General features: G+C 37.2%; 1 protein-coding gene across 1 annotated transcript in view; it reads left to right on the plus strand.

The window, feature by feature from the left end:
* dnah7 (dynein, axonemal, heavy chain 7) overlaps positions 1 to 13,625 on the plus strand; it is a 73,145-nt gene that overhangs the window by 5,920 nt on the left and 53,600 nt on the right. Inside the window, exons 18-26 of the mRNA XM_039655468.2 lie at positions 123 to 490; positions 2,493 to 2,679; positions 5,149 to 5,342; positions 8,727 to 8,925; positions 9,431 to 9,571; positions 10,298 to 10,510; positions 10,654 to 10,763; positions 11,301 to 11,469; positions 13,398 to 13,500. Of these exons, the coding sequence (XP_039511402.2) occupies positions 123 to 490; positions 2,493 to 2,679; positions 5,149 to 5,342; positions 8,727 to 8,925; positions 9,431 to 9,571; positions 10,298 to 10,510; positions 10,654 to 10,763; positions 11,301 to 11,469; positions 13,398 to 13,500 (1,684 nt within the window). The remainder of the gene's footprint in view (positions 1 to 122; positions 491 to 2,492; positions 2,680 to 5,148; positions 5,343 to 8,726; positions 8,926 to 9,430; positions 9,572 to 10,297; positions 10,511 to 10,653; positions 10,764 to 11,300; positions 11,470 to 13,397; positions 13,501 to 13,625) is intronic.

Genomic DNA, 13,625 nt, shown 5'->3' on the forward strand with positions numbered 1-13,625 from the left:
AGCAAAACTATTTAATAAATGAGCATTCAAGGGGCTGAAATCTGCTACGCTTTCTAGGGAATTCTGAGGGCAGATTTTGTGCCGGCGTGCTCATTAATTATGGGGATGATTTGTTTCGGCAGGTGCTTTGCAACCCTGGTCTCCGTGAGCGCCACTGGGAGGCCATGTCTACAGTTGTCGGCTTCCCCCTCAAGCCCTCAGAGGAGGATTCATGTGTGGCCCAGTTTCTTCCCCTGCATCTGGAGGCTCACCTTCCTGCCTTTGAAACCATCAGCGAAGGGGCCAGTAAGGAACACGGCCTTGAAAAGGCCATGGAGCGCATGGCCAGTGAATGGGCAGGGATGGAGTTCACCCTCGTGCCCTATCGTGAAACGGGAACCTCCATTCTATCCTCGTTGGATGAGATTCAAATGCTGCTGGATGATCATATTGTCAAGACCCAGACCATGAGGGGCTCACCATTCATCAAGCCATTTGAAGCCGAGATACGGTGAGAATTGGGAATAATTTTGAATTAGACACCTACAATTTCCAGTGTCACATTTTAGGGGCTGTTTACACAACACCATTTTTCAAACAAAAACGGAAGACTTTTTACGCTTTTGAAAACGGGTTTCAAAGTGTACGTTTTTGAAAACGACACCCTTATCATTTCCATGTAAACTACAAAAACGCGAATCTGTGAAAAAGATGACGTCGTGCACATACGCAAGGCAGGGTTTCAGACTGCGACCAAAATGATCGCATATGCAACCATTTTTTGAGAATGTGCTAATTCAAATTTTATGTGGTCGCATTTGTGCAAGTGCATGGTCATGTACTCTGTTAAATTCACGCATGCGCAACAGAACGCTGTTGTTTCAAGTAGCTGCTGCAGTCCGTATGTTCATCATTCCGAGTACATCATGAATCCATTTTCTAAACCGTGTTTTTGACTTATCCTGAATCACTACGGAACACCTATAATAAGTGTTTATATTCTGACTATTTTATACCAGAGTTACCCAGTGCCTGTGTGACTCACCATAGACGTTAACGGAGAGAAGTAGTTCCGGCTACAATGTTCTTCCGCAAGACACTTGCAGTTTAGTTATTAACAAACGTACACGTCACACTCATTCCACACTGATGATGAAACACACTTATTATGATTTTATTCCTAATTGGCGCAAGTTACATGTACAGTGTACGACATGTAAAAAAGACAAGCGGCTAACAATGTCAATATCATTATTTGTGTATGTCAACCATGTATGCTCATCCATGTATGCTCTGATCGGTGGTAGTCGCATCCCAGAAGCCAAGCGCACACCTCCTACTACCCATTTTGATTCCCTAATGATTACTTCCATTGCCATGGTAAAAGCCAGTGGAGAAATGGTGCATCCTGCTATTATTCCAACCTCTAAGCATTCCCATGTAGTGCTGAATTTTGGAGTTGAGAACTAAATTGCAAGTCTCCAAAATAGGCTTTCACTAAGTTTGTTATTGACATTGGTACTCTGAAAAAATCAAATGCTGTCCAAAGACGCTCATGTGTAACTGAACTATATGCATTAGCCAAATCCAACCTACGTACGACCCTGATATGCAAAAATACTAGTGATTCTATATGTTCTATTGTATTCATTATATTTTATGTTCTAAAGTCTTGCATTTTCAATACTAATGCACAACTAGTAATCTTGTATGTCACTGTTTATGACACAGAGCGTTCATCTTTTGCTAGGACACTTAAAAAAATATTGGGGACATAAATTAAGAGTATACCCACTTCTCCAGGCATCACTACATCACTGGGTGTGAACAGGGATCGTTTTGATAACGTTGTCATCTGTACAAAGAAAAAACGTTGACTGACTTAACAATAAGTGCCTCATAAGTGTTTATTCTACTAACATGCCATACTTATACACATGTATGGTATTGTGGGTCTTTCTTTCTTTCTTTCTTTCTTTCTTTCTTTCTTTCTTTCTTTCTTTCTTTCTTTCTTTCTTTCTTTCTTTCTTTCTTTCTTTCTTTCTTTCTTTCTTTCTTTCTTTCTTTCTTTCTTTCTTTCTTTCTTTCTTTCTTTCTTTCTTTCTTTCTTTCTTTCTTTCTTTCTTTCTTTCTTTCTTTGACAAACAGTAATATAAGTGAAGTCCTGCAGATCATCCAATTAATTTAATTTCACAGATTAATTTTCTGCATAGAGTATTGCTTAGAGAATTTAGGTATAAAATGTTTACATCCTATTTTCAGCCATATCTACTGTAATTGACCTCATCAGAAAAGGATTTATACAGAAAATTTGACAATTTTTTTTAATTACGACCTGCCTTGCTTCCTCTAAATTTGCATGATGTGAAACAAGCTATTTTTTTCACCATTGGACTGAAACTTCTAAGCAATCTTAGTAATGTTGACATTATCATTTCCTTTAAAACCTCTATGGACTAAATTGCTGGTTAAATTGCATATATTCATTGAATATGAATGTGTCTGTATCTCAGGGAATGGGAGGGTAAGCTGCTTTTGCTGCAGGAAATTATGGATGAGTGGCTGAAGGTTCAGGGCACATGGCTCTACCTTGAGCCGATCTTCAGTTCCCCAGACATCATGGCCCAGATGCCCGAGGAGGGACGTCGCTTTACTGCTGTGGACAAAACCTGGAGGGACTCTATGAAACAAGTCAGCTTGGTGAGTCAGAAAGCCCAAAATATACCATGAATTTGTGCTTTTTTTAAAATCTAGAAATGAGAATAACTCTAAGGAGAACTTTTTGACACATCTTTTGTGTAAAACTGTAGTGTGTTCATGACAAATGAGAGAGCTTTCAGACACACTCCCAAACATAGTCACTCATCTCAGTCTCTGTGCTATAAGAGACATCAATATCTCCTCCTCTAAATGGAAAAAAAGTCGCTTGGCTGTACCATCAAATAGGAATTATGGATTTTGTCTGGAGGGACTCAAATCTGGGAGTGTACAGAAAACAAGGTCGTCATGCAGCACGAGGCACGCAGCTTCCCTCCAACAAGGTTTGAGAAAATATGTGTCCATGGGTTCAAACAAACCTCAGCACCTTGACACTTTTAAAACAGACCTTTTGCTAGTTGAAAGACACTCTGAAATAGAAACTCACTATAGTCAAATATAAGAATATAAAATTCTTTGTCTTATTCATGAATCTAAAGCAATTCTGTGAAAGCATGTTTTTGAAAAAAAAACAAAACAAAAAAAAAAACAACAGCTTTGTGCCTAAGCCATAATCAGATGATACTATGGACTGCAATACCAGAATGTCCACTTGGTGTCTCTCTTCATCTATGGTACCCACAGAACTGTTTGTCGCCTCCAGATTTTATTTACTCTTTTCTAATGTGTTTCTAACTTTCCACATTTGACAGAAACAGAGATAAACATCCTGTAATTGAAATTCAAAATTCTTGGCTTCTTTAAGGATGTTTTCCTTTTGAATAATTCCTACACCACCTCACGATTTCCACATTAGGCTAGAAGCCATAAATGGCTCTTCTCGGAAAAGCAAACATATATTATTTCAGCTGGAAGGCAGGTGCTCTTCCTGTTGCTGCTTTACAGGAATGCTGGTTTCATGAACAGCAGTACATAAAGACATGCTTACAATATCAGTGGGGTGTTTGTAAGAAACATCAGCGTAGTAGATGCAGATCTGAGCCCGGTATTTATTTTGCTTAAAACACAAGTAGGAACATGTGAAGCTGTTCATGGTACCCGAGGCATGCTGCTACTATAAATGGTAAGGCATTGCATTCATGAAGGAAATGCGATCAGTAACTGTGAATATCTGGATTTGTTGAACAGCCCACCTGCATGTTTCTGCGCCCTGTGAAAGGAAGCGCATGATTTTCAGCATCTCTTCATTCAGGCGCATTCCGGCAGCACTTGCCCTCTTACTCTAAGTAATTCAGTGTGACGGAGAGGGAGCCTAATTAAAAGAGTAATTGGCATAAAACATCCTCTCTCTCTTTCATTAGTGTCATGCAATGGTGTTTTTCATGTTTTAAAAGGGTTATTTTGTGTAGGCTCTGGTTATTAACAATCCCTCATTACTTCCTCTCAGTCCCTGTCAGAAAACTCAGGCTTTTCTTGTCATCCAAAAGTGATCGTAAAGTCAATCTCTTCGTGAACGTGAAGTCTAGTCACCGTAGGTAATAGAAAATCAATAGCAATCCGAAAAGGGGAAAAAGCAATTATTATCTCTTTACAGGTGAGCAGCATCTGTGAGAGGTGGAAAAGGAGGGGCGGGTATCCAATTGTTTCCTCTCTTTAATGAAGGACATGGCCTTCATACAACCTTTGGAGGAGCGTTTGAAAAATCAGACAGCAAAATATGGAATGAGTTTTCCTAGTGGGAGACACCTTTCATAAATGAACTCTTTTGTGAGAGCAGGGAAATATGGCTGTGCATATCCTCTTTTCATCACTGGATTTGTCTGAACTTTGGGGGCAGAGAATTAAAAGGAGTGTGATGCTGTTTCATTACCCATGATTTCCATTCTTGTTGAGTTTCTCTACTTAAGGGCAGCTAAACTTGAAAACAGTTCACACGGTCCAGAGGCTTCCTTAGACATCGGTCTTATATGACTGGGTATGGTCAAATATGCACTCTAGCCTACTGATCTACTAAATTATTAGTGGTTCTAGCTATAGAAGCTTTTTCTCATACATAAGGTATGGGATTTGAACAAACTCCTAAGTATTAAACTTCAGCTTGTAGCTTGCACTGGCTGACATGAATAATACCATGGGGCTTGTTGAGGAGAGGTGTTGAAAATGGTTGCATCCCATTTCCAGTGCATTGAAGGAAGAACCCAAGCCATATCTAAGGACCAGAATATTTTAGAGACTTGTTGGTGGTCTCTTTTAGCTTGGGGCAGTAAGCAACCACCCAGAAGACCCTAGCAACTACTTAGTACACCTAATAACTGGATACCAATGACTTGCAAATCAAATACAACCTAGCATCACAGCAATATGTTTTATAAGCAAAAAAATAAAATAAAAATCTAGTTAGTCCATAATTTATTTGAATTTTATAAGACGTGGCTAAATGTCTGGCAAACTGTCTTTAAATGTTTCCCTTTGTGATATTCATTTTGTGCATCACGTGTGTTTCTCTCTTAGGACAAGCATGTCCTGGCAGTGGTGGCCATTGAAAAGATGCTAGACAAGATGAAAAGCAGTAATGAGTTGCTAGAACTCATTCTGAAGGGTCTAAACGAATACCTGGAGAAGAAGAGACTCTATTTCCCCCGCTTTTTCTTCCTGTCCAATGATGAGCTGCTAGAGATCCTCTCGGAGACAAAAGATCCAACCAGGTATAGAGGAACTTTCGAAAGTATTCAGTACAGTGACGGTCTGATAGATCGGCTGACATTTGGCAATACCTGTATGTTTCCCAATTTTACTGTTGGCTTTATCAGTGGGTAATGATTTTGTTTTTGTGAATTTCAAGTGAATGTTGTGCAGATTTGTAACGAAGGTTAGTTGTTATGGGATGGAGGCGGGAAACCGTGAACATTCAACATGCATTAATAATCCAAAAATAATAAAAAAAGTAAATGCAGCAGCCCCTCATAGATGACTGCCGCACACACATAAACAAAACATAAGTTAAAATTTCAGGCCTGATCCTCTCTCATCCTTCACTGTCGTCGCTCCTCCTTTTATGCTTCCAAAGCTCCTCCTTTAGAGAATCGAGACCGGTGCAGCGCGCAGTTTGCACTTATCATCAATCAAGCCACCATCTTGCTTGCCACAACATTTATTTTTCTTTTAATTTTATCAATATTGGGGCATGTAATTTACTATCACTGAATTGATATATACACACCAATGTTCAAAGGTTTGGGATTGGTAACAATTTTAAATGTTTTTTAAAGATCTTTTATGCTCATCAAGGCTGCATTTTTTTAAATTAAAAATACAGTAAAACAGTAATATTGTGAAATATTATTACAATTTATATTGATATGTTTTCTGTTTTATTATATTTTAAAATGAAATGTAATATATTTTAAAATGAAATATTCCTGGCAGAGGCAATTGTCAACAGCCATTACTCTAGCGTTCAGTTTCAAATGATCTTTCAGAAATCATTTTAATATGCTGATTTGGTGCTTAAGAAACATTTATTGTCATTATCATTGTTGAAAACAGTAATATTTTGTTTTGTATATCCTATTCCATGATTCTGTTAAAAAGAACAGCATTTATTTGAAATATAAGTGCTTAAAAGTCTTTAAAAATATATCTTACTGACCCCAAACTTTTAAATGGAAGTGTATATATTGGCATTGTAACTCTTATTGCTGACTGTGCTTTCTAAATATCATTATACACCGATGAGCCAAAACATTATGATCACCTGCCTCATATGCTGTTGGTCATAGGCGTACTGACAAAATAGTGCCAACCCACTAAGGTATAGACTAAAAAACCTCTGAAGTTGGTCACCTTCAAGTCCTGCAGGTTGCAAGGTGGAGCCACCGTGGATCGAACTTGTTGTTCCACCACATCCAACATATGCTTATTTGGATTGAGATCTTTGATATTTGGAGGCAAGGGCAACACCTTGCATGAACTCTTCATCATGTTCTTCAAATCATTGCCAGGCAACCTTCTTGCACAACTCCAATCTAGTTGCTTGCGTGCCCCTTGTAGTTGCTTCCGACATTGTACGGGTCATCATGGGTACTTTGATTGGTCTGCAGCTACACAGCAAAGTGTGATACACTATGTGTTGTGACACATTCTTTGTGCCACAGTAGACCTTCTGTTGGCTCAGAACAGATGGGATAGCCTTTGTTACCCTAGTGCAGCGATGAGCATTGGGCGCCCAACACCCTGTCGCCAGTTTGTCCCTTTTCGGACCACTGTTGGTAAATTCTCACCTCTGCTGACTGGTAGCAACCCACAAGCCTTGCCGTTTTAGAGATAATGTGACCCAGTCACATTGCCATAACAATTTGGCTCTTGCTAATATCTTTATTGACTGCATCCAACACGTTGATTACAAAAACTGATTTGTTTGAACTGATTGTTTGCTCACCATCTAATCTACCCATACCTTATGTTGCCTTGTTAGGAGATGAGGAACGATATTCGCATAGATATTCGGACATTCCACTGTTAAGTCATATCCACTGGTTCAGTTACAGCTGTTCCTGGAGCTAAATATGAAGTGTCAGACATTCTGTGGGTTTGCCCTTTTAGTGTAGTGAGTTACAGTAATGTACAATTTCTCCAAATCCTTAAAGGAAAAGAGGCTTAAAGAAGATATTTCCGGAAATAATATGATTTATAGGCTTGAGTAATATTGTTTGTCAGCATTGAGGAGCTCTGACTTTGAAGGCTTCTGTTTTCAATATTTTTGCTATTTGGAGTGCGCTGTGTTGATAGATTGCTTTATAATAAGGGCAGGCTAGACGACTGCATGTCGGAAAGAATTATGGTAGATCTGTCAGTTCTATTTCATTTATATATATATATATATATATATATATATATACAGTATATATATATATATAACATAAGATGATGCAAGTTTTGGTCAATTGGTGCTATGCTTTCTTTTTCTGAATTTTCATGAAGAATAAAAGGGATTGAAACTGCATTGTTACAACTCGTGCTCTGAAATGCAGTTCAAGCTTGGTCTTTTTTTCATATAGCTTTGAAAGAAATCACTAGTAGTATTGAATATCAATTGCTATGAACTGCTACGAAGAGTGTTTGGTATGAACAAGAATGTAGGCTAGATGTAATTTACTGCAACATGAAATTAAAAAAACACACACACAACATTCACTCTGCAGAGCTTAAATCTCAAGCCTGTGAAATTTATGAATATGTCTTAATGTTCTCACACTGCCTACTTTGGCATGTCTCTCAGGGCATATCCAAATAATGTTACTCCGCCTACCCAACCACTCTTGCATGGAGGAACATTTAGCATGTGTGTCCTCAAAAGGAACAGAGAAGGACAAATGAAAAGCAGTTTAGCTTCACCTCTGCCTCAGAAAACCAAATTTGAACCCCTTAAAACCCAATATTTACTAAGGGAATTTAATTAGTGCTTTTTCTTCTCCCTGTGACACTGGCCTACTTTCTCTGCTGTGACTCCCCTGTGCAGGCCCATAACGTATAAGCAAATATATTTCACCACAGGTATTTGTTTAATGATGAATGATGATGCCTGAAATTCAAGCTCAAATTGTACTTTTGGTTTCACAAAATTAGGAATGTTGTCCTTAGCTTGCCTTGTTTTTCTGCTCTTCTGAGAGTTCTGACCATCTCTCTCTTGCTCTCTTTCTCTTGCTCTCCCTGTGTCATTCTCCCTCATTCTCTGTCTCCCCTGTTTCTTATGCATTTGAGTCTAGTTCCATCTGACATTTTAGCTTTACAGAAAAAGAAAGATTAAAATAGAAGCAGCTATTGTGGTGGTGTGGTTCACAAACAACCAGAGGGTTGAAGTGATAAAAGTTAATACAGTCACTGACTCCTGGTGTTACGACATAAAAGTTGTCCATGCTATCATCTCACAGGGTCACACATTTGAGTATTTTCTAAAAGAGAGATTTCTAAACCTCTCGGTTTTGCTGAAACCTAATCACGGTGCAGTTGATTTTTGCATGTTACCTCAAATGAAATATCAGATTTCTGTTGGAAAGGGGCATCAGTTCACCGACACCTTTATGTTTCAGGGTGCAGCCTCATCTAAAGAAGTGTTTTGAAGGTATTGCTAGCGTGGTGTTCACTGACATTTTGGACATCACTCATATGAGGAGCAGCGAAGGAGAGATGGTGGAGCTGCTGGACATCATCTCTACATCTAAAGCTCGTGGGCAGGTTGAAAAATGGCTCCTGGAGCTGGAGACTGGCATGCTGCACTCTATACACAAGGTACAGAAATGAATGATCTTTCTTTGAGTCAGTTGATTTCTAAATAACAGAAATGGAAACTATGTAATTGGATTCAATTTAGTTTAGCATGAACATTTTTTTTTTTATTTGAAAGAGAGATAATAATACAATGAAGAATACAATACACCAGAAGAAAATCCGGATATTAATATATATATATATTAATATATATAAGTATATATATATATATATATATATATATACTGTATATGCATAATGAATTCAAATATATTTACCACATTTTTACACACTCTTCACACCAGAGTTAGGCCTACTTAAATGGATGTCAAATCTCAACTTTATTTACATTAATATTATGGATAGAGTTGAAATGGTCATTTAAATTAGGAATATCACATTGAAAAGCAATAACAGCAAAACATCTAAAAAAGTGAATGAATTTCATATCAGCATTATATATGTCTGTGCCATTCTAAGAAATGTAAAATAATGCAAACTGTGCCTCTTGACTCCTGGCTGTCAGGTGATTGGAGAGGCACTTGAAGCATATCCGAAAGACCTAAGAATTAACTGGGTCAGGGCCTGGCCAGGTCAGACAGTGCTCTGTGTCTCACAGGTTTACTGGACAAAGGACATTCATGAAGCCCTTTCAAAGGGACCAGAGGTATATTATTCATATAATCTTTTATTGCACAGCTCTCTGGAATAGGTCATTCTTGTGTACCCTCCTTGTGGCACATTTACACAGTAATCAACATCAAAAAGATATATATTTTTTAAATTATACTTTGTGTTATATTATTACCGTGGCAATATATTACATAAAATTAATTAACATTTCTGCAAGGGTGTTTCTAATACTACGGCTGAGGGAATGACAGTAAATTTGACATCTTTCACTCTTCTGACTGCTGTAATCAGTCTGTCTATATTTTTCCCTCTTTTTTTCTTATGCTATTGAAGCAAATGGGAACAAAAAAATATATATTTTCTGTCATCTCCCATTTCCTCTATAAAACTATGATGACTTCAGCTTCTGAGAACCCTGGGAAATTGTAAAATGTTTTTTTGGTTATTCATGGCATTTTATCGAGTAGAACTATGCACACATTTTAACTATTTACTATTATACTCCCATACTGTTGTCCACATAGCTGTGCTGTTTTCATGTCTTCTTTTTTTCTCATATAATAAAATAATTAGACTCAAATAAGAATTTAATTTCTATTTATTTGTTTTACACTAGCCAATTAGCCATATTATAGGCAAGATAATGTGTAGTCATTATCTGCCTCATTTGAGTTGGGTTTATTTTGCAATAACGGCTGTCTTACTGTACATTATCCCTTACATAATATCTTATTATATGACTGGGTTATTTCTCAATCAGGGTCTTCAGGCCTATCTGAATCAGAACAATACTCAAATTGATGACATTGTGACTCTGGTGCGTGGCAAGCTATCCAAACAGAACCGAGTCACACTTGGAGCGCTGGTGGTGCTTGACGTTCACGCCCGGGACGTGTTGGTCTCTTTGGTACAGAAGGGTGTGGATGATGAGACCAACTTTGAGTGGCTCAGCCAGCTGCGCTACTATTGGATTGTAAGTCAGTTTGATTGTCTGTAAATATGATTGAAAATGATTGCGACCTTATTTGAATAGTTTGTCCAGATTTGGACACCAGATGATTTGCTTTGATTCCATTTTTTTTCTCTCAACTCTTTGATTCAACCCTGTCTATGAAGGAAAACCAGCTTCAGACAAAGATGATCAATGCAGGCTTGGCATATGGCTATGAGTATCTTGGAAACACACCACGACTGGTCATCACCCCTCTCACTGATCGCTGCTATAGGTCAGTCTAGGACTAGGTCCACCCAGAGGATGCTCAACAAATAATCATTTACTAATTGTATTGTAAAGAGTTTGTCATTCTGTATTTTCTATCCATCATTGTTTTCTTTTACCTAAATGTTAAATAGATGTTAAATAAATGTTAAATAGTCTATGTATAGTCTAAGAAATCTTCTTGAACATCAAATCAGCATATTAGAATAATTTCTGAAGGATCATATGACACTGAAAACTGAAATAATGATGCTGAAAATTCATTTTTGCCATCATAGGAATAAATTACTTATACTGTAAATGAAAAGAACTGTTTTCTATTTAAATTTATAATACAATATTACGTTTTTTTACTGTATAAATGCAGACTTAGTCAGCATATGTCTAAAAAAACTATACAGACCCCAAACTTTTGAACATTTGTGTATTTTTTTTTTATCTTTCAAAACGACTGAAAATATTTTGAGCTGTCTCTTTGTTATTAAATTCAATAAATTATTTAATTAAGTTAACACAACCTCTGACTGCACATTTTCTTTACCAGAACTCTATTTGGAGCTTTACATTTACATCTTGGTGGAGCCCCAGAGGGTCCTGCAGGTACTGGCAAGACCGAAACCACAAAAGATCTGGCTAAAGCTGTAGCTAAGCAGTGTGTAGTCTTCAACTGTTCCGATGGCCTGGACTATATTGCACTGGGAAAATTCTTTAAGGTAAGTTTTCCAAAGTTATGATGCATGAGTTTTTACATGTTGTGCTTAACTGTCTGGGGTCTAGGGTGTTTTTGGGGTCCTTGAGATGTTTTGACATGACCTGATGTAACCCTTCCACCCGTCTATTTGCAAATGTGTCCATTTCTAACATAATCAGAATTATCAGATAATAAGAGTGAATTGACATACTCTGGTACCGCATCTGAATGGTTTCCACACCTTGACAGGCTGTAGAAATTTCTGATGGAATCACATCCTCATGTTCTGATATCAAAGATACGCAAAGTTCAATTGCCTTTGTAATATTTCACAGTTTTATATTTTTGTTTATATTTTAGTTTTCACATGATGTCAGTGAAGTTCATTCTGAAATTTTACAGAAAAATTAAGCGTCAATTAAATTTGAGTTCAATTCTTGTGTGACACACCTGAATGAAAGGCTCATTATGCGGGTCTTTGTCTTCTCAGGTGAGAACCACCTAATCATACTCGAGGGGGTTGGGCCGTTCATGCCCATTCGCATATTGCCTTTCCAAACAAACAAACAAAAAATCACAATTTAAAACAATTCACAGTTTTAGGTGAATGATTAGGCAGGATGATTTACAGATAATTTTTAAGAAAAAACTCTAGGCGACATCATCCATTAGCCAAAAGTATTTTGGACACATATTCAGTATGTGCCTTATTTCAGAAACATATGCATTTTCAATAACCATGCATAAACAATATTCTCTCAAAAATACAAACCTGTACATACATGTTTCTCATATATTATGGTAGCCCTGTTTGTGCTAGAGTGTAATTTCACCTTTGCCAGCTCATTAATATGTTTATAAGCAACTGAAAAAACCCCCCACAAATGTCAGGGCATGTCAAAACATCTCAAGGACCCCAAAAACACCTTCGACACCAGAGGGTTAAACCATAAACTTATGCTGTCCACTCAAGTGAAAATCTTTTACTCAATATCTGTTTGAAAAATGTGTGAAATGAAATGCCCTTAGAACAATAAAAAGACATAGGAAAAAAAATCTGTCTGAGGTCATAATTCCTGCATGAAAGGGTTAAGGCCTTAATTTACACTAAATCCATTTCATGACTTTTAATGCTTTTGACTGCCCTGTGGAAACCGTATTTATAGTAACACTGATTCAGAATGCCAGAATTGTTGTGGTGATAAAAAAAGGTTTCTTGCAAAAGGGGGTTATGAACTCTTCTAAATAATAGCACATAATGGGATTTGTCTGGTCTCATTTTGTCTTGTGTTGTTTTTATAGATTACTGACCCCACAAAATATTACTAGTTAAAGTGAAGATTTATCTTTTCTAAATCCAGAGTTCAATTAGACATTACTCTGAGTGAAATGCAGTGGAGTCAAAGTTTTATTTAAACCTGGAAATAAACAGAAAAAAAAAAATCTGTAAAGATAAAATGAATTAAATGATTTAATGAATTAAAATGATTTTCTCAGATCATGTTGGAAAACATGATTATCAAACTTCTGTAGTTATGTTCCAAAAGAGGAACATAAAAACTAAGACATTTTAAAATGAATATTAATTTCTAGTTAAACCTTTCAAAATAAAATGTTAAAAGTTTATACTGCTAATGTTAGACAATAGCAAAAGTATAGACTTATTTTCTCTAGTGGCCTTCGAATTTTAGACACTATCTTATAATAAATCAATAAAGGCATGTCAGTTTTCCTTTTAGTTTGGTATGCTAGCAAAGATTGCAATGCTTTTGCTGTACAGCCTCAGTACTATCAGGGAACCACAGCTGTATCTTAATCAGAGGGCATAGAATTGCAAAGAGCTTGCGTTTTAATGTCATCCTGCTCACCCTTTGTCAGTTATCTGGCAGCACAGGTGTGTTCAGACTACATTTGCTGTAAGTCATGGTAAAGATACTTGGTCTCTTCAAGGGCTTGTTGTCGGCTGGTGCCTGGGCCTGCTTTGACGAGTTCAACCGTATTGATCTGGAAGTGCTTTCAGTGGTGGCTCAGCAAATTCTTACCATCCAGAGAGGTGTGTGTTTGTGTACACATTTTGAGTAAGAATGTTCACTGCAATTTGAGTGGATTTTAAGGTTCAACCAATGGAGCTACATAATTTATTTATCCAAATCTCCTACAGTATATACTATCAAACTT

This window comes from Pimephales promelas, chromosome 7 (assembly GCF_988280905.1).
Source record: "Pimephales promelas chromosome 7, fPimPro1.hap1.1, whole genome shotgun sequence".
Taxonomy (NCBI): domain Eukaryota; kingdom Metazoa; phylum Chordata; class Actinopteri; order Cypriniformes; family Leuciscidae; genus Pimephales; species Pimephales promelas.